Source organism: Balaenoptera acutorostrata, chromosome 6 (assembly GCF_949987535.1).
Source record: "Balaenoptera acutorostrata chromosome 6, mBalAcu1.1, whole genome shotgun sequence".
In the NCBI taxonomy this organism is placed as follows: domain Eukaryota; kingdom Metazoa; phylum Chordata; class Mammalia; order Artiodactyla; family Balaenopteridae; genus Balaenoptera; species Balaenoptera acutorostrata.
The window spans coordinates 82,276,789-82,299,914 of NC_080069.1; the positions used below are offsets into that span (position 1 = coordinate 82,276,789).

At 33.3% G+C, this 23,126-nt stretch overlaps 1 protein-coding gene across 4 annotated transcripts in view; it reads left to right on the top strand.

Annotated features, from left to right (window-relative positions):
* VPS13A (vacuolar protein sorting 13 homolog A) overlaps positions 1–23,126 on the top strand; it is a 273,046-nt gene that overhangs the window by 99,540 nt on the left and 150,380 nt on the right. For all 4 annotated transcript variants that reach the window (XR_009008570.1, XM_007182294.2, XM_007182295.3 and 1 more), the window contains exons 24-26: positions 11,805–11,886; positions 13,130–13,284; positions 13,797–13,953. Coding sequence is in view for 3 of the 4 variants with exons in the window: in XM_007182294.2 (XP_007182356.2) it covers positions 11,805–11,886; positions 13,130–13,284; positions 13,797–13,953 (394 nt within the window). In the remaining variant the exon portion in view is untranslated. The remainder of the gene's footprint in view (positions 1–11,804; positions 11,887–13,129; positions 13,285–13,796; positions 13,954–23,126) is intronic.

Below are 23,126 nucleotides of genomic sequence, written 5' to 3' on the forward strand. Positions count from 1 at the left end.
TTTTCTATTTCTGTGAAAAATGTCATTGGAATATTGGTGGGAATTGCATTGAATCTGCATGTTGCTTTGGGTAGTATGGGCATTTTCATAGTATTAATTATTCCAATCCATGAGCACTGACTATCTTTCCGTGTATTTGTGTCCTCTTCAGTTTCTTTCATTAGTGTCTTATAGTTTTCAGTGTACAGGTCGTTCACCTCCTTGGTTAAGTTTATTTCTAGGTATTTTATTCTTTTTGATACAATTGTAAATGGTAAGTCTTTTGTAACCAGGTAGGACGTGACCTCCAACTTGTTTGCTTTTCTAAAATGGTTTTGACTAATTTTTTGCGTTCTCTGTAACTTTATGAATCACCTCTTCAATTTTTATAAGAAAATTCTGCTTGGATTTTGATTGGGATTATATTATCAGTTTGGGGAGAATTGACATTTTAACTGTATTGAATTTTTCAGTTCACTAATATGATGTATCTCTTCATTTATTTAGGTCTTTTAAAGTTTTTTATCTTTGTTTTATAGTTTAAGCATACTTTTGCTACACATATTCTGCTATTGTTATGGACTGACTTGTGTCCTCCCAAAGTCCATATGTTGAAAGCTTAATGACTGTATTTGGAGATGGGGCCTTTGAAGAGGTGATTAACTTAATATGAGGCCGTTAGAATAGGCCCTTATCCAGTCTGACTGGCATCTTTATAAATAGGAAATTTGGACACAGAAAAAGACAGGAGGAATGCACATGCACAAAGGAAAGACCATGTGAGGGCAGAGCAAAAAGGTGGATATCTGCAAGCCTATGTGAGAGCCTCAGGTTAAACCAGTCATGTCAGCACCTTTTATTTTGGACTTTTTAGCCTCTAGAACTGTGAGAAAATAAATTTCTGTTGTTTAAGCCTCCCAGTCTGTGGCCTTTTGTTATGGCAGCCCTAGCAAACCAATACAGATTTTGGTACCAGAAAGTGAGGAATTCCTGTAACATATTTAAATATGGGGTAGTGGCTTTAGAATTGGATAATGGGTAGAGGCTGGAAGAGTTTTGAGGCAAGGTGATCCTTGCTATAAAGTAGCAAAGAATTTGACTGAAATGCTTTCTAATATTTTGTGGCAAGTAGGTCTTATAAGTGATGAACATGGATATTTAATTGAGGAGGTTTCTAAACAGAATGTTGAAGACACGGTCTTGTTTTTTCTAATTGCTAATAGTAAAATGGGGAAGGAGGGATACATTTTGAAGAAGAAATTGTTAAGCAAAAAGGAACCAGAACTTACAGATTTGGAAAATGCTCAGCCTATCCATATTGCAAAAAATGAGAAAGTGTGTTAATGGAGAGAACAGCAGGGTGTTACTGCACAAGCATTTGATAAAAAGACTAGGGTTTTGACTCATAGATTCAATCCATCATCTCAGCAGAAGCCAGGAATAGAGATGGGATTTCTGATCTTTTACATTAAAAAATATAAAACTAAAATATAAATTTAAAAATGGAAAAACCTGACCTTTGCACCATAAAATGGTCTGTCTTGGTGAATATTCCACGTGCATTTGAAAAGAATGTATTTTGTTGTTGTTGCTGGGTTAAGTGTTCTATAAATGTCACTTAGTATAATTAGATTGGTAGTGTTGTTTCGGTCTTCTGTATCTTATTGACTTACTGTTTGTCAGTTAATGAGAGAGGAATATTGATGTCTCCAATTATAGTTGTGGATTTTTCCACTTGCCTTTCATTTTTGCCAGTTTTTACTTTATGTATTTTAAAGCTTTTTTTGTTGAGTATGTATGTGTTTAGGATTGTTACTTTGCCTTGCTAATCCTTTTTTACTTTGTAATATCTCTTACTATTCTTAGTGATATTCCTTTTTCTGAAGTCTATTGTATCTGATATTAATATGGTCACTCTGACTTTCTTTTTTCTTTCTGTAGAATTCTATTTTCTAATTGTTTAAAATTTTAAATTGAGGTAAAATTCACATAACTTTAACAAAGTGTGCAATTCAATCGAATTTTGTTTTATTCACAATGATGTGTGACCTAATACTAAAACATTTCCATCATCCTAAAGAAAACCTTGCATCTGTTAAGTAATTATTCTCTATTCACCCTCCACTCCACAAGCCCCTAGCATCCACCAGTCTGCTTTATTTTTTTCTGTGTATTTACATATTCTGGATATTTCATATCAGTAGATTTATAAAATATGTAAATTTTTGTGTCTTCTTTCACTTAGCATGATCTTTTTGAGGTTCATCTGTCTTGTAGCATGTGTCAGTGTTTCATTCCTGTATATGTATATACACACACACATATAAATATATAAAATGGAATATTTTATATGGATATAAATATATAAAATGGAATATACACATGTAAAATGTGGCATATATGTGGCATAAATGCCACCTTTTATTTATACATTCATGCATTGATGGACATTTGGATTTTTTTCACCTTTTACCTATAACGAGTAGTATTGCTATGGACATTTGTGCGTATTTGTTTGCATCCTTGTTTTATGCTCTTTTGGATGTATATATGTAAGAGTGTAATTGCAGGGTCATGTGATAATTCTATGTTTAATGTAAAGCTACCAGACTGGAGGAACCACTAAATTGTTCTCCACAGCAGCTGTATAATTTTACATTCCCACTAGCAATGTATGAGTGTTCCAGTTTATCAACATCCTCACCTGCAGTTGTTATTTTCCCTTTTTTGATTATAGCCATCCTAGTGGGTGTAAAGGGATATTGAATTGTGGTTCTGATTTGCAGTTCACTAACAACTGATAATGTTGAGCATCTTTTCAAATGCTTGCTGACCACTTTTTAAAAATCTTCCTTGGTGAAATGTTTTTTCCTGTCCTTTGTCCATATTTCAGTTGGATTGTTTTCCTTTTGTTGTTGAGTTATAAGTTTTTTACTCTGGATAATCACTGTTATGAGATATATGATTTGCCAACATTTTCTTTCATTCTGTGGGTTGCCATTTCCCTTTTTTAAAAAAATATTTATTTATTTATTTATTTTTATTTTGGCTACTCTGGGTCTTTGTTGCGGCACGCGGGATCTTCGTTGCAGCACACGGGCTCTTAGTTGCGACATACATGTGGGATCTAGTTCCCCAACCAGGGATCAAACCCGGGCCCCCTGCACTGGCAGTGTGGAGTCTTACCCACTGGACCACCAGGAAAGTCCCTGCCATTTCCCTTTCTTGATAATATCCTTTGATGTGTAAAAGTTTTAAATTTTGAAGTCAATTTATTTTTTTCTTTTGTTGCTTGGTGTCATATTTAAGAATCTATTTCCAAATTCAAGATCATATAGTTTTCTCCTCCTTTTCTTCTATAATTTCATGCTTTTAGCTCTTATATTTAAGTTGTTGATCCATTTTGAGTTAATTATTGTATACAGTGTGAGGTACAGTACCAAACATTCTTTTCACGTTGAAATATCAACTATGTTATAACAAATGTCTCTGTGTCATTTGTTAAAGAGACTCTTCTTTCTTCATTGAGTGGACTTGGCACCATTATCAAAAATCATTTGGTCTTAGTTGTATAGATTTATATCTGTACTCTCGGTTCTATTCCATTGGTCAGTGAATATGTCAACATGTCAATATGCCAGTACCACCGTGTTTCAGTTACTGCAGCTTTGTACTAAGTTTTGATATTGGTAGATGTGAATCCTCTGATTTTGTCCTATATCATGATTGCTGTAGTTATTCAGGCACCTGCAATTTCATATGAATTTGTGGATTGACTTTTCCATTTCTGCAAAAAAAAATGCAATTGGCATTTTGTTTGAGATCACACTGAATTTGTAGATCACTTTGGTTAGTGTTTCCATGTTAAAAATATTAAGTCTCCAAGTCCATTAACACAGGATGTCTTTCCATTCACTCACATCTTTGATATTTTTAGAAATTTGTTGTAATTTTCAGTGTACAAGTTTTTCAGTTCCTTGCTGTATATTTTTCCTAGATAATTTATTCTTTTTGATGCTGTTATAAATGGAATTATTTCCTAAATTTCCATTTTCGTTCATTGCTGGTACATCAAAACAACAGATTTTTATGTTAATCTGGTACCCTGCAACTTTGCTGAATTAATTTTTTAGCATTAGCAGTTTTTGTGGATTCTCTGGGATTTTCTCTATTTAGTATCATGTCATCTGAGAATAGATATAGTTTAATTTCTTTTCAATTTGGAAACCTTTATTACTTTTCCTTAAGTAATTGCTCTGGCTAGAACTTCAGTAAATACGGGATAGCATTAATAAAAGAGATCGTCCTTGCCTTTTTTCCTGATCTTAGTGGGAAAGCTTTCAGTTTTTCACCACTGAGTATGATATTTAGCTTGGAGGTATTCATAAATGCTCATTACCATGTTGAGGAAGTTCTCCTCTACATGTATATTTTTCTGTGTTTTTATCATGAAATGGTGGTGAATTTTGTCAAATGTTTTTTCTGCCTCAGTTGGGATATCATCCGGGCTTTCATCTTTTACTCTATTAATGTGGTGTTTTATACTAATTATTTTTTTATGTTGAGATACCTTTGGTTTCCTAGAATAGATTCTATTTGGTTATGATATAATAACCCTTTTAACAGTCTTTTGGATTTGGTTACTAGTATTTTGTTAAGGATTTTTGCATCTATATTCATAAGTTATATTAGTCTATAACTTTTTTGTGTGCTGTATTTGCTTGGCTTTGTTATCAGGCCTGAGAGACTGGGTTAGGAATGTTCTCTTCCATTTATTTGAAAAGGAAGGTTTTAATTCTTCATTAAATGGTGGTAAACTTTGACACTGAAGCCTTATGACCTTTCTTGGTAGAGTTTTGGTTACTGATTCAGTCTCTTGTTATAAGTCTGTTCAGTGTTTGTTTTTGAGTCAGTTTAGGTAATTCGTGTCTTTCTAGGAATTTGTCTATTTCATCTAGGTTATCCAATTTGTGGGCCTACGATTTTTCATAGTATTCTTTACAGTCCTTTTTATTTCTATAAATTTGGCTGCAGTGACTTCAATTTGATTTCTGATTTTAGTTAGTTATGTCTTTTCTTTTAGTCTCAGTCTAGCTGAAGGTTTGTCAGTTTTGTTGATTTTGTCAATTGTCAAGTTTTGATTTTGTTAATTCTGTTGTTTTTCTCTTCACTATTTCATTTATCTGCTCTAATCTTTTTTTTTTTTTTTTTTTTTAAAGGATTTTCTTATTTATTTATTTATTTATTTATTTATTTTTGGCTGTGTTGGGTCTTCGGTTCGTGCGAGGGCTTTCTCCAGTTGCGGCAAGCGGGGGCCACTCTTCATCGCGGTGCGGGGACCGCTCTTCATCGCGGTGCGCGGGCCTTTCTCTATCGCGGCCCCTCCCATCGCGGGGCACAGGCTCCAGACGCACAGGCTCAGCAATCGTGGCTCACGGGCCCAGCTGCTCCGCGGCATGTGGGATCTTCCCAGACCAGGGCTCGAACCCGTGTCCCCTGTATTAGCAGGCAGATTCTCAACCACTGCGCCACCAGGGAAGCCCCCTGCTCTAATCTTTATATTTCTTTACCTTTGCTAGCTTTGTGTTTAGGTCAATCATTTTCTAGCTCCTTGAAGTATAAAGTGAAGTTATTGATTTAAAAATCTGTCTTCTGTTTTAATATATGCTTTTATAGCAGTAAATTTCCCTCTGAGCACTGATTTCAAAGTATCTCATATTTTTTCATATGGTGTCATTTCATTTTCCTTTATCTCAAAGTATTTGTATATTTTCTTCGTATTTCTTCTTTGATCCATTGATTTTTTGAAAGTTTTCTTTAATTTCTGTATATTTGTGAATTTTCCACTTTCCCTTCTGTTGTTGATTTCTAGCTTGGATTGTGGTTGGAGAAGACACTTCATATGATTTCACTCTTTAAAAAAATTTTGACACTTGTTTTGTGGCCTGCCACATGGTCAACCCTGGAAAGTGTTCTACATGTACTTAGGAAGAATGTATATTCTGCTGTTGTTGGCTGGATTGTTCTGTGTATGTCTGTTATGTCTAGTTGGTGTATGGTGTTCAAGTTCTATATTTATTGATTGATCCTCTGACTAGATATTCTATTCTTTATTGAAAGTGGGCATAATTGAAGTTTCCAGCTATTATTGTGGAACTTTCTGTTTCTCCTATTTTGTCATTGTTTTGTTAACATATTTTGGGACTCTATTTTTTGGTGTATATATGTTTATAATTGTTCTATCTTCCTAATGAACTATCCCTTTTGTTTATATGATGACCTTTTTGTCTTTTGTTACAATTTTTTTTTTAACGTCTTTGGTAGAAATTAGTATAACCACCTCTGTTGTGATTACTGTTTTCATAGAATATCCTTTTCCATCCTTTCACTGTATTTGGATCTAAAGGGAGTCTCTTGTAGACAGCGTATAGTTGGGTCATATTTTCTCTTATTCATTTTGCCTTTTGATTGCATGGTTCAGTCCATTGACATTTAAAGTAATTACTGATTATGAAAGACGTACTTCTGCCATTTTTCTATTTGTTTTCTGTGTATCTTATACTTTTTGTGTTACATTTTCTCTATTAATACCTTTCTTATTGCTTAATTGATTTTTTTTGGAGTGAATCATTTTGAATCCATTCTAATTTCTCTGTATATACTTTTATTTCTCTTTATTTTTTTAAGATTTTATTTTTTGATGTGGACCATTTTTTAAAGTCTTTATTGAACTTATTACAGTATTGCTTCTGTTTTATGTTTTGGTTTTTTGGCCACGAGGCATGTGGGATCTTAGCTCCCTGACCAGGGATCGAACCCACACCCCCTGCATTTGGAAGGCAAAGTCTTAACCACTGGACAACCAGGGAAATCCCAGTATATGCTTTTAGATATATATTTTTTATAGTTACTATGTCAATTACATTTAACATTCTAGATTTATAAAATTGTGTTTTGGATTGATACCAACTGAACCTCAGTAGCACCCAAAAACTATTTTCTGGGACTTTCCTGGCAGTCCAGTGGTTAAGACTTCACCTTCCAATGCAAGGGGTGCAGGTTTGATCCCTGGTTGGGGAGCTCTCACATGCCTTGTGGCCAGAAAACCAAAACATAAAACAGAAGCAATATTGTAACAAATTCAGTAAAGACTAAAAACATGGTCCACATCAAAAAAAAAAACAAAACAGAAAACAAACAAAAATTTAAAAAAAAAACTTTTCTAGTACAGCTCTGTACTCCCCCCATTAAGGTGGTGTTGTCACAAGTTGCATCTTGTACATTGTGTGCTCAGTAATGCCATTATGTTTATTTTTATATGTTTTTCTTTAAAGTGTACAGGAAATAAAAAGAGTGGTTTTGAACTAAAAATACAATACCTCATTTATTTACCCATGTATTTATCTTTACTGAAGATTTCTTTTCCTTTATATAGCTTTGAGTCACTATCTAGTATTCTTTTCCTTCAACCTAAAAGGACTTGGGCATTTCTTGTTGGGCAAGTATAGTGGTGACACACTCCTTCTGCTGTTGTTTGTCTGGAAATATCTTAATTTTTCTTTCATTATGAAGGACAGTTTTGCCAGACATACAAATCTTGGCTGACTTTCCTTTCAGCATGTTAAATATGACTTTCCATTACCTTTTGACCTTCATGGTTTCTGCTGAGCAGTTAGCTGTTAATTAATTGATGAGTCCTAATATGTGGCAACTTGCTTCTCTTGCTTTCATTTTTCTTACTCTGTCTTTCAGCTGTTTGATTATAATATGTTTTGGTGTTGATCTCTTTGAGTGTATGTTACTTTGAGGTCATTGAATTTGGATTTTTTAGATTCATGTCTTTCATCAAATTTGGGGACATTTTTGGCTGTTTTTTTCAAATAGTCTTTCTAGCCCTTTCTCTTTCTTGTCTTCTGCTGGGATTCACATAATGCATATATTGACTCACTTTGTGGTGTCCCACAGGTCCCTTAGGTTGTGTTCACTTTTCTTTATCTTTTTTTTAATAATTTTGACTGATCTGTCTTCATGTTCACTGATTGTTCTGCTAGCTCAACTCTGCTATTGAAATTCTCTAATGAATTTTTCTTTCAGTTATTTTACTTTTCAGGTCTAGATTTTGTTTGATTTCTTTTTATAATTTCTACCTCTTTATTGATATTTTCCATTTGTTGTGATGTTATTTGCCTGGTTTCCTTTAGCTCTTTCTCAGTGGTCCTTTTTAGCTCTCTGAGCACATTTAAGACAGTTAATTTAAAGTTTCTGGATTTTTTTTTTTTCAGTAAGTCTAATGCCTGTGCTCATTCCTGAACTATTTCTGCTAATTTACTGTGTGCATGGGCCACACTTCATTTCTTTGCATGTGTTATTCTGCTGTTTTAACCAGATAGAGAAATTATGAGAAAATACAGACCTATATATTCATTAACGTAGATTCTAAAATACTTAGCAAATATTATAATCAAATAGTGTGATATTTTTAAAACATAATACACTAAAATACCAAATGCATTTATCCCAGGGCAGCAAAAATGGTTCACCAATCAATGTTATTAAGCACATTTCATTGAATAAAGGATAACAAATGTGTGATTATCTCAATAGAAAAGGAAAAAACATTGACAAAATCCAACAACCTTTCATGATAAAACTCCTAACAAACTGGGAATATAAGGAAGCCCCATCAGTCTAGGAAAAACCTATAGCTAATATCATGTTTAATTTGAAAAAGACTGAATGCTTTCCCTGTAATATCAAATAACAGTGCAAGATGGCCTTTCCTTTTTTTTTTTTTTTTTTACTACTTCTATTCAAATTCATACTGAAGGTTCTAGCTTCTGCAGTAACTCAAGAAAAATAAAGACAGGATGGAAATGAAAAAGTAAAACTATCTTTATTTACAGGTGACATGATCATTTATTCAGGAAGTCCTAAGGAATGTAGAAAAATACCACTAGTAATAGTGAATTTGTCAAGATTGCAGGTTATATCATCAATGTAAATAATAAGCTGTTTCTAAAAATGAAATTAAGAAAAATGTTCCATTCATAATAGCATTAAAAAGAGTTAAATAGGAAAAATTTAGCAAAAGAAATACAGGTCATTTATATCTAAAACTACAGAACATTTCTGAAAATAATTGATCATGACCTAAGTAAGTGGAGTGATATACATAGTTAAGGATTGGAGGACTGACGGTATTAAAATGACAGTTCTCTCAAAACTGTATAGATTTCTCACAACCCCAATCAAAATACCAAATTTTTCTTCTGGAAGTTAACAAGCTTATTGTAATGTATATATGGAAATGCAAAGGACATATATTAGCCCAAAAAAATTTGGATAAGAATAACATTGGAGGGTTTCTAATTCTTGATTTCAAGGCTTATTTTATAGCTACTTTATTCAAGAAAGTGTTGTATTGGCATAAGAATAGACATAAAGATAACTGAAGTAGAACAGAATCCAGAAATAAATTCACAATATAATATATGGTTAATATGTATTTTATTTCTTACAAAGGTACCAGTGCAACTAAGTGAGGGTAGGATAGTCTTTTCAACAATGGTTCTAAAATAATTAGATTTCCATGTGGGGAAAAAAGTGAACATCAATCTGTACCATATACCATACATGGAATTTAACTTAAAATGGAACATAGACTTAAATGTAAATGCCCAAAGGTGTAAAGTTTCTTTAACAAAAAACATAGGAGAAAATCTTTGAACTCTTGTGGTGGGTAAAGATATCTTGGGATAAAAAAGCACAAACACAGAAGAAAAAAATAAATTACACTTCACAGAAATTAAAAATTTCTGCCTTTGGAAGACATTGTTAATAATGAAAAAGGTTCACCATCCAACTGGGAAAAATACTTGGAACACATACAATTTACAGAAGACTTTATCCAAAATATAAAAGGAGACCAAGTATCCAATAAGAAATGGGCAAACAGACATATGAAAAGGTGTTCAATTTTGTTACTCATCAGGAAGATACAAAACAAAATCTTTTTTTTTTCCTTCCAAGATTTTTTAAACTTTGGGTTTGTTTGTTTGTTTGTTTATTTATTTATTTTTGCTGTGTTGGGTCTTTGTTTCTGTGCGAGGGCTTTCTCTAGTTGCGGCAAGTGGGGGCCACTCTTCATCGCGGTGCGCAGGCCTCTCACTGTCGCGGCCTCTCTTGTTGCGCAGCACAGGCTCCAGACGCACAGGCTCAGTAGTTGTGGCTCACGGGCCCAGCTGCTCCGCGGCATGTGGGATCCTCCTGGACCAGGGCTCGAACCCGTGTCCCCTGCACTGGCAGGCAGACTCTCAACCACTGCGCCACCAGGGAAGCCCCAAAATCAATTTTTTAATGAATGTCATTGTAAAAACTTTCAGAACATTAAAAATTGAAATTGGGGCATTATAGTTGTTACTTTTTGGAGGTATGCCTGGTGATTGAGGAGCATGAGGGAGGTTTCTGAGTTGCTGGTAATGTTCTGTTCCTGGATCTGGATTTTGGGTACATGGGTGTGTTTTCTTTTTGAAATTTAGTTTTATTTATACTTACAGTTCTGTACTCAGATGTAGTAGGTTGTATTTCAGTAATAATGTTTCTCCCAAATGAATAGGATTCAGAGAAGGACAAAGACAACCTATGAACCTATGACATGATGTGTAACTATTATGTTTGTGAAATTCTAATTAAAACTAGGGTGAAAATGCCAGTGAGATTGGCAACATTTAAAACGTCTGAAAGCACTAAGTATTAATGAGGAAATGGAGCCATACAAACTCTGATCTACTGCTGATATCATGTAATGCCTTGTAAACACTTGTGAAAACATGTTTGTAGTACTTACTAAGGTGAACATATGAAATTCCACTCTTTGATATATACACCATAGAAAATCTTGCATTTGAGCACCTATGTTCAAGGATTCCTATAGTGGCAAAGTGAATAAAAGCAAAAATCTGTAAACAACACAAATATTTAGCAACAGTGTAATGGACAAATAAGTAGTGGTTTATTCATCAATGTATAGCAGTGAGGATGGGTAAACTATCAATATGGATAAAATTTAAAGAATATTTTGTTGAAGAAGAACATCACAGGAAAATGTATGCAGTGTTACTGGTTTTTTCTAAGTTTAGAAAGGAACAGGTTAAACAATGTATTACTTAGAGAATCAGTCATAGGAGGTTAAAAACAAGTAAATAAATGAAAGTAAATCAATTTTAGGGAATATGATCAAGAAAGGAGCACATAAGATGCTTCTAGGTAAGGGTATAGTACTATTTTGTTTTTTGGCCTGGATGGAAGATTAGGGGTGTCTTTTATTATTATCATTTTCAATTGCATTATATGTGTTTCGTATGCTGTATTTTGCAGAACAGTAAAAAGTAAATTTACTAAAATATCTTTAAAAAGTTAAAAATGAAACTGCAAGCTCCCCAACTACAGAGGCTTTAAATTTTGAGACTTTTGGTTGTTTCTCATAGATGCCCTAGAGGTGGCTTCCCTTATTTAGTAAGATGTTAAGATACATCTAAGATCTCTTCTTATGCAAAGTCTGTCAACAAGGAAATGATTATAACAGTTCTGCAATTTATATGTAGCCTTGAAATTGTAAAAGCACTTCTTTAAATCTACATTTTACAGATTAACTTTCTAATTCAGGCTGGATTCTTTTCCAGTTAATTCAGATTGAGGTGTGTGTGTGTGTGTGTGTGTGTGTGTGTGTGTGTGTGTGTGTGTGTGTGTGTGTGTTGTCAGAATTGTCTTAGAACTTATAATAAAAGTCTGTGTGCTAACTGACAGTGAATTAACTTTTCTTCCAGATTCAAAGATCCACTTCTTTGGGAACATCACAGATTTCACAGAAAAAGTTTCCTCTTTTGGAAATTCCATGTGTTGAAGATGGTAAAATGAAACTACTTTAGGAAATTTTCCTTGTTATAAATATATTATGAAAAAAATTCATTTTGAGACCACATAAAAAATTTCAGGCAATAGCAGATATTTGCATATTATCCAGAAAATTTCACTAAAATTCCTTTAAAACAGTATAATTTGGATGTTCCTTAAAGTTGCTTTTGCAGTGGGATTTTTTTGGTATATAAAAGTTGAACCCCATAATCACAAGTTAATCATCTTTATCCTGTTGTGATCTAAGAGATCTAAGAGATCTAAGAGACCGCATGAAACTTTGTGTCTAATTTATAATGTGTTACTTAGCTTTTGGAGATCTTCATTATAGTAATTTTTTTTTTTTTACTTTTTACATTTCCTTTTTTGTTATTAAAGGGAAAAAAAATCAAGCCTTAATACCTACATTAACGTAGGAAAACTGGTAAATACTTTGTTGTGAAATATATGCTTTTTTGGCCACATTAGAAAGAAAAATAAATGTATTTTTCTATTTTTAAGACTTTAAAAATTGTAAATGTTAAATAACAGAAATTGCCATGTTGATCCTTAGTTTTCTAGAGAATGTTTTCCTTTCTGTGTAGTGACCAGGGTGGGTGGGGAGGGGGAGGAAATGTTGTTTGTGAGATCATCTACCCTAAAATTCAATTTTATGTTCTTAGGGATATACTTAGATGGTTTTAGTTTCCTTTAAACCTTCTTTTAATGGTTTTACTAGATTTTGGGTCCTTTTAAATAGCATGTTGTAAAAATTTACTATCATATATATATTCCTATATAGTCATACATATGTGAAGTACTGCTTGATCTTAGTTTCTCCATTCAAACTTTAGGACCTGCCTTCTGCTTTTAATATTGTAGAGTTTGTAACTAAGTCCTGTTTTGCTGTCCAGGTAGAGTGAGCATATTAGTGTGTTCCTTTGAGTATTCATCAAGTATGTAATAATTGGCATTGGCATTTGGTATGAAATTTTCTTTAGCAGTTTTTAGTATTGTGATTTTAAAGATGATGTTCATTAAGCTAAAGATTGTATTTTGTAATTTTCCATACATTTTGTCGTTAAGAATGTTATTTTTTCACATGTAATCTCTATATTCTTTTCTATTTATTTTCAACCTTACATTCAATTTTTTGAAATAGTGTTTTAGTGTTCATATTTATTTCAGAAAAATTATTAGAATGTTATTATTAAATCAGTCATTTTGATTATTGACTTAAATATTCTATGGTATTTAGATTCAGATGAGGAGTTTTTTGATGCCCCATCTAGTCCCTTGGAAGAGCCTCTTCAACCTCCATCTAGAGTTAAAAGTCCTCAACAAAAAAAGCTTCAAAAGCCAGATTGTTCAAAAAATATGACTGAGTATAAAATAAGATTTGAAGTGCCAGAGGTATGCATTGTATGTACTATGGTAAAATTAATATGGCTTATTTAAATTGTCAGTCATTTCTACTATTCACAGCTCATTTATATAGTCTCATTACTAATAGACAGTGTTGTTTTCATCCTATTTAAGTTCAATCCAGATGTTACTTTGTGGTTCTCCCTCCCCTTTCTTTGAAGATTAATTTCCTTAATCAATAATTAAAGGTTTGGCCGCCCTCACCTTTTGAGAGGGGCCACATTCTGCCTGTGGAATGTGTATCTCTCTAAATAAATCCGCTTTCACTTACAAAAGAAGAATTAAGAGTTTAGATGTACTGTTGTTATTCAGTATATATTTATTGAAAATAATTTGCACAATGTGTGTTTTGTATATGTGTGTGTATAAAATCTCTCCTAAATTTAAATATGTATCATTTATACCATATGTATACCTCACATATCTATATATAGCCACCATCCACATAAACATTTTTTTTGTTTTAGGTAGTCGTAGTTTCTTTTTTCTTTCTTTTCCAGGTTTTGATTCAATTCTGTCACCTTGTTGGAGATTGTGAACTACCTGTGGTAGAAATTAATGTCTTGGGATTGGGCACAGACATTGAGCTTAGAACATTTGATTTGAAAGCAAATGCCTTTTTGAAAGAGGTCTGCTTAAAATGCCCAGAATATTTTGGTAAGAATTTCTGTTTTCAAAAACTAAATTAATTAATTTTACTGTTTGATTACCTTCTAGAGATAAATTCTCTAGGTGTTTAGTCAGTACATTTGGTAAAATATTATCAAAGAAATGTGTTAGTCTTCAACTTTCATATTATACTTTGGAATCTAAGGTGTAGACTAGAGAGAAAATGAAGATAATTTTTCTCATTAAGGGAAATGGTTTAATTTTAAGTCTACTTAACTGAATACTAAAATACTGAATAAGTTTCCTATTGATAGTGTAACAATTTACCATAAATTATTAAAGTTCTGTAGATCAGATGTCTGACACAAGTCTCAAGGTGAAAAAATCAAGCTGTCAACAGGACTTCTTTTTTGGAGGCTGTAGGGGAATATCTGTTTTCTTGCTCACTCAGGTGTTGGCAGAATTTAGTTTTATATGGTTTAAGTCTGTTTTCTTGCTGCCTATAAGGTGAGGATTGGCCTTAGCTCCTACAGGCCTCTCTAGGTCCTTGCACAAATTTTTTTTTATATCCTAGAACCATTATGGGGTGTTAGATCCTTCTCATGCTGTAATCTCTCTAACCTTTTCTTCTACCTTTTTCATCCACTCTAAAAAACTAAGGTAATTAGATTTGGTGCATCTGGACAATTGAGGATAATTTCCTCTTAATCTTAACCTTAATCACCTCTGTAATGTTACATTTACCATATGAAATAACATATTCTCAGGTTTAGGGGGATTAGAGCATGGACATCCTTGTGGGAGGGGTGTGTAAATATTCTGCCTACCACAAACAATTTATATCCCAAATTCTAACATTTAAATTATATGATATCTTAGAAAATACTTCTGTTTGCTTTGGCAGGCTTTTAGAAGAGTTTTTTCCCCCCCCTCCTTTACATTTTGAGGTTTTTCCTTGAAACATAATTCTGAATGGTTCATCAATTCCATCAGAATATTAAGAAAAACTGTTCACTTCCAATTGGGATGCTTTTTATTTCTTTTTCTTACCTAATTGCTTTGGCTAGGACTTCGAATACTATGTTGAATAAAAGTGGCAAAGTCAGCATCCTTCTCTTCTTCCGATCTTAGAGGAAAAGCTTTCAGCTTTTCACTGTTGAGTAGTATATTAGCTGTGGGCTTGTCACAGATGGCCTTTATTATGTTGAGATACAGTCCCTCTGTTCCCACTTTGTAGAAAGCTTTTATATTAAATGGATGTTGAATTTTGTCAGATGTTTTTTCTGCATCTATTGAGATGATCATATGATTTTTATCCTTCATTTTGTTAACGTGGTGTATCATGTTGATTGATTTGTGGATGTTGAACTGCAACATCCTTGGAACAAATTCCACTAGATCTTGGTGTTTGAGCCTTTTAATATAGTATTGAATTTGGTTTGGTAATACTTTGTTGAGGATTTTTGCATCTATATTCATCAGGAATATTGGCCTGTAATTTTCTTTTCTTGTGGTGTCCTTGTCTGGTTTTGGTATCAGGGTAATGCTGGCCTCGTAAAATGAGTTTGCAAATGTTTCCTCCTCTTCTATTTTTTTGGGAAGAGTTTCAGAAGGATTGGTATTAATTCTTTTTAAATGTTTGATAGAATTCACCAGTGAAGCCATCTATTCCTAGATTTTTTTTTTGTTGGGAGGTTTTGATTTGATCTCCTTAGGAGTTATTGCTCTATTCAGACTTCTTATTTGCTCATGATTCTGTCTTGGAAGGTTGTATGTTTCTAGAAATTTATCCATTTCTTCTAGGCTGTCCAATTAACATATAAAAATATCCATGCTAGTCTCTTATGATCCTTTAAATTTCTGTGGTATCATTTGTCACATCTCCTTTTTCATAGCTGATTATATTTATTTGAGCCCTCTCTCTTTTTCATGGTGAATCTAGCTAAAGGTTTGTCAATTTTGTCTTTTCAGAGAATCAGCTCTTTAGTTTCATTGATCTTTTCTGCTGTCTTTTGGTTTCTATTTCATTTATTTCTCCTCTCTTCTTTGTTATTTTTTACTTCTACTATCTTTGGGTTTTGTTCTTTTTTTCGCCTAATTTCTTGACGTGTAAAAAGTAAGGTTGTTTATTTGAGATTTTTCTTGTTTCTTAAAGTAGGCATCCATGATTTTCTCTTTTAGAACTGCTTTTGCTGCATCCGATAAATTTTGGTATGTTGTATTTCTATTTCCATTTGTCTCAAGGTATTTTTAAATTTCTCTTTTGAATTTATTAATTGACCCAATAGTGAAACTGTCACTATTGCAGAAGACATGATATTATACGTACAAAAACTCCAAAGACTCCACCAAAAAAACTGTTGGAACTAATCAAATTTGTTAAAGTTGCAGGATACAAAGTCAACATGCTAAAATCTGTTGCATTTTTGTACACTAATAACAAACTGTCAGGAAAGAGAAATTAAGAAGACAACGCCATTTACAATTGAATCAAAAAGGACAAAATACCTAGGGATAAATTTAACTGAGGAGGTAAAAGACCTATCCACTGAAAGCTATAAGACATTGGTGAAAGAAATTGAAAAAAACACAAATAAACAGAAAGATATTCTGTGCCTCATGGGTTGGAATAATTTATGCTGTTAAAATGTACATCCTACCTAAGGCAATCTACAGATTCCATGCAGTCTCTATGAAAATACCAGTGACATTTTTCAAAGAACTAGAACAGATAACTCTAACATTTGTGTGGAACCATGTGAGACCTGAATAGCCAAAACAATCTTGAGAAAGAACAAAGCTGGAGGCATCATGATCCCTGATTTCTAACTATATTACAAAGCAATAGTAATCAAAACAGTATGGTACTGGCATAAAAACAGACACATCAATTAGTGGAACAAGATAGAGACCCCAGAAATAAGCCCACATATCTGTGATCAATTAATTTATGACAAAGGAGCCAAGAATATACATTGAGGAAAGGATAACTTTTCAATAAATGATGCTGGTAAAACTGGACAGCCACATGCAAAAGAATGAAAATGGACTACTGTCTTACACCATAAATAAAAATTGACTCTTAATGGATTAAAGATGTGAATGTAAGACCTAAAACCATAAAACTCCTAGAAGAATACATAAGCAGTAAGCTTCCTGACATTGATCTTGGTGATGATTTTTTTGGTTCTGCTTCCCAAAAGGGAACAAAAGCAAAAATAAACAGATGCGACTACATCAAACTAAAAAGCTTCTGTGCAGCACAGGAAACCAACTAAATGAAAAGCCAGTCTATGAAATAGTTATATAATTGCAATTCATATATCTGATATAAAGTGTTAATATCTAAAATAATATAAAAAACTCATACAACTCAATAGAGAAAAAAAAGAAAAATAGAAAGAGGATCTGAATAGGCATTTTTTCCAAACAGACGTACAACTAGCCAACAGGTTCATGAAAAGATGCTCAACTCACTAATCATCAGGGTAATGCAAATCAAAACCACGAGATATAATCTCTACCTGTTAGAATGGCTATTATCAAAAAGACAAGCAATAAAAAGTGTTGGTGAGGATGTGGGAAAAGGGAACCCTTGTGCTTTGTTGATGAGAATGTAAATTGGTGCAGACACTATGGAAAACAGTATTAAAGTTCCTCAAAAAGTTAAAAATAGAATTACCATCTGATCTGGCATTTCCACTTCTGAGTATTTATTTGAAGAAAGCAAAAACACTCACTTGATAAGATATGTGCACCCTCATGTTCATTGCAGCATTATTGACAATAGCCAAGATATGGAAACAACCTAAGTGTCTATTAATGGGTGAATGGATAAAGATGTGCTGTTGGGTTGGCCAAAAAATTCATTCGGGTTTTCCCATAAGAGCTTATGGAAAAACCCAAACGAAGTTTTTGGCCAACCCAATAGATACCACGGAATGCTACTCAGCCATAAAAAGGAATGAAATCTTGCCATTTGTGACAACATGAATGGACCTTGAAGGCATTATGCTAAGTGAAATAAGTCAGAGAAAGATAAATATGGTATGATCTCGCTTATATGTGGAATCTAAAAAAAAAACAAAAACAACCAAGGTAGTACAGAGAACAGATTGGTCGTTGCCATAGGTGGGGGCGTAGGGCTGCAGAAAATGGGCGAAGGGGGTCCAAAGGCACAAACTTCCAGTTATAAAGTAAGTAAGTCATAGAGATGTAAAGTACAGCATGGTGACTGTAGTTAATAATACTGTTTTGCATATTTGAAAGTTGCTGAAAGAGCAAATCTTAAAAGTACTCATCACAAGAAGAAAAATTTCTAAGTAAGTGTGAGGACAGATGTTAACTAAACTTATTGTGGTGATCATTTCACAATGTATATTAATATGGAATCACGTTGTACACCTGAAACTAATGTTTTATGTCATTTATACGTCAATTAAAGCAAAAGACAAACTATTCATTAGTTTAATTTCATTATGCTCCTTTTTAGCATAAGAACATTATTATATGTAGGGATGACATTAAAACTATTTTAATAGACTTTATTTTAGAGCAGTTTTTGATTCACTGCCCAGTTGAGCAGATGATAGAGATTTAACATATATCCCCTGCACCTACACAGGCATAGCCTCTCACATTATAAATATTCTCCACCAGAGTGATACATTTGTTGCAGTTGATGAACCTACATTGACACATTACACCCAAATTCTATAGTTTACTTGGTTCAGCTTGGTGTTGTGCATTCTAAGGGTATTGGACAAATGTATAATGACATGTATCCAATGTTACAGTATCATACACAGTAGTTTCACTGCCCTAAAAGCCCTCTGTGATCCATCTATTCATCCTTTCCTGTCCTCCCTCAGTCCCTGGCAACCACTCATCTTTTTACTTTGTCCATAGTTTTCCCTTCTCCAGAATGTCATATAGTTGGAATTATATAGTATCTAGCTTTTCCAGACTGGCGTCTTTCAGTTACTAATATGTATTTAAGTTATCTCTATGTCTTTTCATGACTTGATAATTCATTTTTTCTTAGCACTTAATAATAGTACACTGTGTGATGTACCACAGTTTATCCATTCAAGTACCAGAGGATGTGTTGGTTGCTTCCAAGTTTTGCCAGTTCTGAGTAAAGGTGCAGTAAACATCCATCTGCAGGTTTTTGTGTGGACATAAGTTTTCAGTTTCTTTGGGTAAATACCAAGGGGCACAATTGTTGAGTCTAATATAAGTGTATGCTTAGTTTTATAAGAAGCTCTCAAACATTCTCCAAAGTGGCTGTACCTTTTAGCATCCTCATCAGTAATGAAGAGAGTTCCTGTTGCTCCACATCCTCACTAGTGTTTGGTGTCAATGGCCTGGATTTTGAGCATTCTAATAAGGTGTGTAGTGTATCTTATTGTTGTTTTAATTTCATTTCCTTGATGATAACGTGTAGAACATCTTTTCATATGTTTATTTGCTATCTGTATATCTTCTTTGGTGAGGTCTCTGTTAAATTCTTTGGCCTATTTTTTAAATTGTATTGTTTGTTTTCTCATTGAATTTAAAGAATTCTTTGTATATTTTGGATAACAGTCCTTTATCATATGTGTCTTTTGCAAATATTTTCTTCCAGTCTGTGGCTTGTCTTTTCATTCTCTCATAGTCTTTTGCAGAGAAGAATTTTTATTTCTAATGAAGTCCAGTTTATTGATTCTTTCCTTGATCATGCCTTTGATGTTGTATCCTAAAAAGTCATTGCCAATCCAAGGATTTCTAGATATTCTCCCATATTCTTGAAATTTTATAATTTTGTATTATATATGTAGATGCATGGTCCATTTTGAGTTGATTTTTGTGAAGGGTGGTTTTTTGTGTGTGGATATCCATTTAGTCCATCAACATTTGTTGAAAAGACTGTCTTTCTCCATTGTATTGCTTCTGCTCTTTAGTCCAAGATCAATTGAGTACATTTAGAGAAGTCTATTTCTGGACTCTGTTGTGTTCTATTGATCTGTTTTGTCTGTTCTTTTGCCAGTACCACAGTGCCTTGATTACTGTAACTTTATAGCAAGTTCTAAAATCAGGTAGTGTCAGTCCTTCACATTTGTTCTTCTCCTTTAATATAGATCTTCCTCAACTTTCGATGGTATTATGTCACAGTAAACCATTGTAAGTTGAAAATATTCTAAGTTGAAATGCATTTAATTCCCCTGATTTACTGAACATCATAGCTTAGCCTAACATACTTTAAATATCCTCAGAACACTTATGTTAGCCTACAGTTGAGCAATATCATCTAACACAAAGCCTATTTTATCATGAAGTGATGAATATCTCATATAATTTATTGAATACTGTACTGAAAGTGAAAAACAGTATGGTTGTAAGGGTACAGTGGTTGTAAGTTTATCAGTTTTTTTTACCATCATGATACAAACCATCTTAAGTTGGGGACCGTCTGTATTGTCTTAGGTATTCTGGGTCTTTTGCCTCTCCTTATGAAGTTTAGAATCAATTTGTCAATATACATGAATTGGTTCCTGGAATTTTGATTGGTATTGCATTGAATCTATAGATCAGGTTGAGAATAACTGACATCTTGGCACTGTTGAGTCTTCCTATCCATGAACATGGATCATCTCTCCGTATATTTGGATTCTTGATTTCACTCATTAGAGTTTTATAGTTTTCCTCATAGAGGTCTTGTACATATTTTATTAGATTTTTTCCCTAAGAATTACATTATTGGGGTGCTAATGTAAATAAAAATTGTGTTTTTAATTTCAAATTCCACTTTGTCCTTTTTTGGTATATAGGAAAGCCGTTGACTTGTATCCTGCAACCTTACTATAATGACTTATTAGTTCGAGTTTTTTTGTTGTTGATTCTTTTAGATTTTGTGCATATATGATCATGTAATCTGTGAACAGTTTCATGTCTTCCATCCCAGTCTGCATCCTAGTATGTACACCTTTTATTTCTTTTCTTCTCTTATTGTATTTGGTAAGACCTACATTACAATGTGAAAATGGGTGGTAAGAGGGGAAGGACATCCTTACCTTGTTCCTTAGTGTGAAAGCTTTGAGTTTCTCACCATTATGATGTTAGCTATAGGTTGTTTGGAGATACTCTTTATCAAGTTGAGGAAGTTCTCTTTTATTCCTCGTTTACTGAGAGCTTTTATCATGAGTGGTGGTTGGATATTGTCAGATGCTTTTTCTGCATCAATTTATATGATCATGTGGTTTTTCTTCTTTAGCCTGTGGATGTGATGGATTATGTCAGTTGATTTTCGAATGTTGAACCAGCCTGTTATCTTGGGATAAATCCTACTTGGTCATGGTGCATAATTTTTTCCACACTGTTGGATTTGATTTGCTATTATTTTGTTGAAGATTTTTGCATCTGTGTTAATGAAAATTCCTGTCCTGTAATTCTCTTCCCTTCTTCCCTTCTTCCTCCTTCTCCCCCTGCTTTTTTTTTTTTTTTTTTTGGTCTGTGTGTGTGTGTCTGTGGTTTTGGTATTAGGGTAATTCAGTCTTCATAGAATGAGTTAGGAAGTATTTTCTTTTTCTATAGTCTGAAAGAGATTACACAGAATTGGTATAGTATCTTCCTTAAATGTTTGTTAACATTCACTAGTGAACCCATCTGGGCCTGGTGCTTTCTGTTTTGGAAGGGTATTAATTATTGACTTAATTTCTTTAATAGATATTCAGTTTGTTTATTCCTGTGTGAGTTTGACAGAGTATGTCTTTCAAGGAATTGTTCCATTTTATTAGGTTATCAAATTGGTGGGCAGAGTTGTTCATAGTATTTCTTTATTCTTTTCATGTGCATGATACCTATAGTGATGTCCTCTGTTTCATTTCTGATACTAGTAATTTGTGTTCTCTTTGTTTTTCCTAAGTTAGCCTGGTGAGATTTATAACTTTGTTGATATTTTTCAGAGAACCACTTTTGGTTTCTTTGATTTTCTCTAATGATTTCTTGCTTTAAGTTTCATTGATTTCTGATCTGATTTTTATTTCTTTACTTTTGTTTACTTTGGATTTGTTCTCTTCTTTTTCTAGTTTCCTAAGATATGGAAGCATAGATTATTGATTTTAAATCTTCTTTTCTAATATATGCATTCAATGCTATGTTTCCCTCTAAGTGCAGCTTTCACTATAGCCCACAGATTTTGATTAGGTGTGTTGTCATTTTTATTCAGTTCCAAGTGTTTTTTAATTCTTCCTTCAAGATTTCTTTTTTGACTTATGTGTTACTTAGAAGTGTGTTGTTTATTCTCCAGATATTTTGGAATTTTCCAACTATTGTTCTGTTATTGATTTCTATTTTAATTCTGTTGTGGTCTGAAGGCAGACGTTGTATGATTTCTTTTTTTAAAATTTGCTAAGGTGTGTTCTGTGGCTGAGAATGTGGTTGATCTTGGTGAATATTCCATGTGAACTTAAGAAGAACGAACATTCTGCTGCTGTTGGATGAAGTAGTCTGTAGACATCCATTACATCCAGTTACTTGATGGTATTACTGAGTTCAACTATGTCCTTACTGATTTTTCATCTGCTGGATCTGTCCATTTCTGATAGAGGGGTGTGAAGTGTTCTAATATGGTAGTGGGTTCATTTATTTCTCTTTGCAGTATTATCATTTTTGCTTTCTATTGTTAGATAAGTACACCTTAAGGATTGTTGTGTTCTAATGGAGAATTGACCCCTTTATCATTATATAATGCCTTTCTTTATCCCTGATAACTTTTGCATGCTTTGAAGTCTGCTCTGTCTGAAAATTTATATAGCTATCTCTGCTTTCTTCTTATTAGTGTTAACATAATATATTTTTCAACATCTATTTACTTTCAATCTATACGTACTTTTATATTTGAAGTGGGTTTCTTGTAGACAGTGTATACTTGGGTCTTGTTTTTTTGATCCATTTTGGCAATTGTTGTCTTTTAATTGGTGCATTTAGACCATTGATGTTCCAAATGATCATTGATACAGTTGGCTAAACTAATTTTTTTCCAACTAAAAGTTAGTAGGGCTTTACTTTTATTTTTTAGACCACATAAATGTGTTCTATTTGCATGTGTATAAAAGTACTTTACTCTTAGCTGTCCTGGAATCGATATTCTTTTTTTTTTTTAATTTTTAAAAAATTATTTTTTGACTGCATTGCGCAGCTCATAGGATCTTAGTTCCCCGACCAGGGATCGAACCTGGACC